General features: G+C 42.4%; 1 protein-coding gene across 1 annotated transcript; it reads left to right on the forward strand.

Moving 5' to 3' along the window:
- The first annotated feature begins 235 nt into the window (after positions 1–235).
- LOC147436911 (uncharacterized) lies at positions 236–1,608 on the forward strand. The gene is made up of 5 exons (XM_086486491.1): positions 236–461; positions 695–840; positions 958–1,224; positions 1,365–1,478; positions 1,555–1,608. The coding sequence occupies exons 1-5, from the start codon at positions 236–238 to the stop codon at positions 1,606–1,608; spliced, it is 807 nt and encodes a 268-aa protein (XP_086342617.1).
- The last annotated feature ends 1,461 nt before the right edge of the window (positions 1,609–3,069 follow it).

Here is a 3,069-nt window from a genome sequence, read left to right on the forward strand (position 1 = left end):
AAGATTTATTGTTTCTTGTAAAGAAGCCAAAATTGGAAGGCAGATTAGCAAGGTGGATGCTCATGTTGCAAGAATTCAATTACATAGTTGTTCATACTCCAGGAACTCAGCATGCAGTGGCGAATTACCTCAGCAGATTGGAACATAAGGAGGAATTACCAGGAGTATCGGATAAATTGCCTGATGTGGATTGTTCCGTGTGGAAGGACAGTTTTTTGATAATTAGCATGATCAGATGGTTCAATTTCTGACAGATGGAGTTTTACCTTCGACAATGTCTCCGGATCAGAGGAAGAAGTTTGCATTGAGGAGCATACCATTTCTGATTATAGCTGGAGCATTATATAGAAGAGGGGCAGGTCAGATTATACAACAATGTGTTCCAAATGAAGAGCAGAAAGCAGTGTTGCAGGAGGCACATTGGGGATCAGCTAGAGAACATTTCTCAGGGAAAATTACAGGTCAAAAATTTTACAAGCTGGACTTTGGTGGCCTTTGTTCTTGAAGGATGCACATAGTTTTGCCAAGGAATGTGTTCAATGTCAGAAGATGGGCCAGCCTACACAAGGGGATAGGATGCAGGATCATCCAGTCTTGCCATTAGAACCATTTCAGAAGTGGGGAATGGATTTTGTAGGCCCAATAAAACCATGGGCAAAGAGGACGGGTTCCAGATATATTCTTGTTGCAACAGATTATTCTACCAAATGGGTGGAAGCGGTGGCTTTGAGAGATAATAAAGCAGCAAGTGTGGCACGGTTTCTATATAAAACCATTATGACAAGATTTGGATGTCCTATTGAGTTGGTGACGGATCAGGGAACACACTTTTTGAATTCTGTGATTCAGGAGTTGACATCCAGACATATAATTTTGCATAAGAAATCTACTCCATATCATCCGCAAACAAATGGGCAAGCAGAAATCTCTAATAAAGTGCTGATGAGAATTTTGAAGAAGATTGTGTCGGCAAACAAATCAGCTTGGGATGATAAGCTGGATTCAGCACTATGGGTTTTTCGGACGGCTTTTAAGGTGGCGACTGGAATGACACCTTTCAAATTGGTGTTTGGGATTGAAGCTGTGGTGCCAATGGACTATGTAATTCCAAGCTTGAGGTTGTCAGTTCAGCATAAGTTAAGTCTAGAGGAATCAATTTCTCATAGACAGAAGGAGCTGCTTAAATTGGAAGAGGATCGAATTCAGAGTGCCTATTTGGTGGAAGTTGGGCAGAAGAGGAGACAAGCATGGATGTCTAGGTAGGTGAAATTCAAAATTTTTCAGGGGATTGGGTGATGTTATATAATTCTAAATTGGGACCACATCCGGGTAAGTTGAAGCTGAGATATTTGGGACCTTATCAGATTGAATCAGAACAGGGCCAAGGAACATTTTTGTTGAAAGATGTCTTCGGAACAAAGATTTTGAAACTTGTGAATGGATTTAGATTGAAGAAATTTTATGGAAAGGTGCCTCAGGTTCCCAAGTGGATGGTCAATAAGGCTAAGGATATTGGCAGTAAATTGTTAACAGTTGGTGTTTTGTGAGTTGCAGTGGAATATTCACAAGCAGAATTGGCAATTTGTTCTAGCAATTCAAAACCTGTAAAGGGATCTGGAATTTTGAATTCGGATTGCGGACTGGAAGTTGGAATTCGGACTGTGTGATTTGAAGTCTGGAAAGAGGAAAGTCGGAGCAATGGAATTGGGCAAAAGGGTACAAAGGTACTCATAAGTGGGGGTACTCATTTTAAGGCAAAAAACTCGCTTATTGCTGATGTGACTCACTTAAGGACGAATATTTTTTGGAAAAATCTTGCATGGCATGCCCGAATCGAGGAGAAAATTCATCATCATAAGAGTAAGGTGGTGAGAAGAGTTGGAGATCACATCCAAGTGTGTGAACATCGCAGTTCAGTGACTGTTAAGTCGGAGCGAAGGGCGAGATGTTTTCTGAAAATATTAAGGGAAAGCTGATGGTAGGTATGTAGGATGATGCGTTAGAATCGATGCCGAACACCAGGTCGATGAAGATGGCGATGGAGGATTTGTTCAAGGCGCGGCAACATGAAGAGCACATCGAGGTGGAGAGTGATGAGGCTGAGTCTCTGAGTGATCAGGGCAGTGTGGAGATGGCAGTGGCAGCATTTGACCCAAATGAGGCGGAAACCCAGGTATGGCTCAAGCACATAGGCCTTTATGAGTTTGCATGTCTACCTTGGGATACATGGGCAGAGAATGAGTTCGTTGAGCATTAGTGGAACATGATTGAGGAGAGTGATGGAATGATTACAACAGATGTTCACTTGACACCAAAGTTGGTATCCAAAGTCTTCAAAGTTCCATGTTTACCTGTGCCGGCTAAGGGGAGGAAGGTGACTGACTCCCAGATGAAGGGGGAATTTGGAAATCCGATTGGGATGAAGGCATACTATATGGTGAAGAATGCGGGTGGAATCAGAGCCTCAAATTTGTTTTGGTATTTGGAAAAGGTGTGCATTCTACAGAAGACTGCCTACATGTCTAAGGAGGCTTTTGCACCATTGTTTCAGGTTGAGAGAGGCATTAAGGTTGATTGGGCATCAGTTTTGTATGATTGGATGCAGCTTACTGGAAAGAGAGACCGGCGTCGTACACCAGCAGTGGGCAGAGTAGCACCTTATTTGGCTGCAATTTTTTAGTATGTTCTGAAGGTTTCGTCAGTAGCAACAGGTTTGAAGACACCAGTGGTGGAAGATGTGGAAAAAGAAGAGGGAATATTATGTGGAAGTAAGAGAAGGAAGTTGTTGTTGGGGTCTCCAACAGTGAAAAAGGCAAATCACCTTTTAAAGTTTCTTGGAAGGGTTTGGAGGAGTCGGAATCAAAGTTGAACAGTTTCACAATGGAATCAGAATCAAAGAAGTCGGAGTCCAAAGGCAAGAAGGTAACACTATTTATGAAAGGAATGGGTGGAACTGCGGAGAAGACTGCTCTAGAAAGCTTGAAAGTTAAAGCAGGTAGCAGTGACAGTTATGATACCAGGGGGATTTTCTCTATGGAAAAGGCAGCTAACAGTTTGACTCAATTGAGT

This window comes from Adiantum capillus-veneris, chromosome 17 (genome assembly GCF_014529385.1).
Source record: "Adiantum capillus-veneris isolate H3 chromosome 17, ASM1452938v2, whole genome shotgun sequence".
In the NCBI taxonomy this organism is placed as follows: domain Eukaryota; kingdom Viridiplantae; phylum Streptophyta; class Polypodiopsida; order Polypodiales; family Pteridaceae; genus Adiantum; species Adiantum capillus-veneris.

Bases quoted from the DNA above. Each gene is read 5' to 3' on its own strand.
- LOC147436911 (XM_086486491.1), top strand. From the start codon at position 236: ATGGTTCAATTTCTGACAGATGGAGTTTTACCTTCGACAATGTCTCCG. The intron at 841-957 runs GTGATTCAGGAG...AGAATTTTGAAG, and splicing joins GAACACACTTTTTGAATTCT to AAGATTGTGTCGGCAAACAA. The intron at 1,225-1,364 runs GTTGGGCAGAAG...GGACCTTATCAG, and splicing joins AGAGTGCCTATTTGGTGGAA to ATTGAATCAGAACAGGGCCA.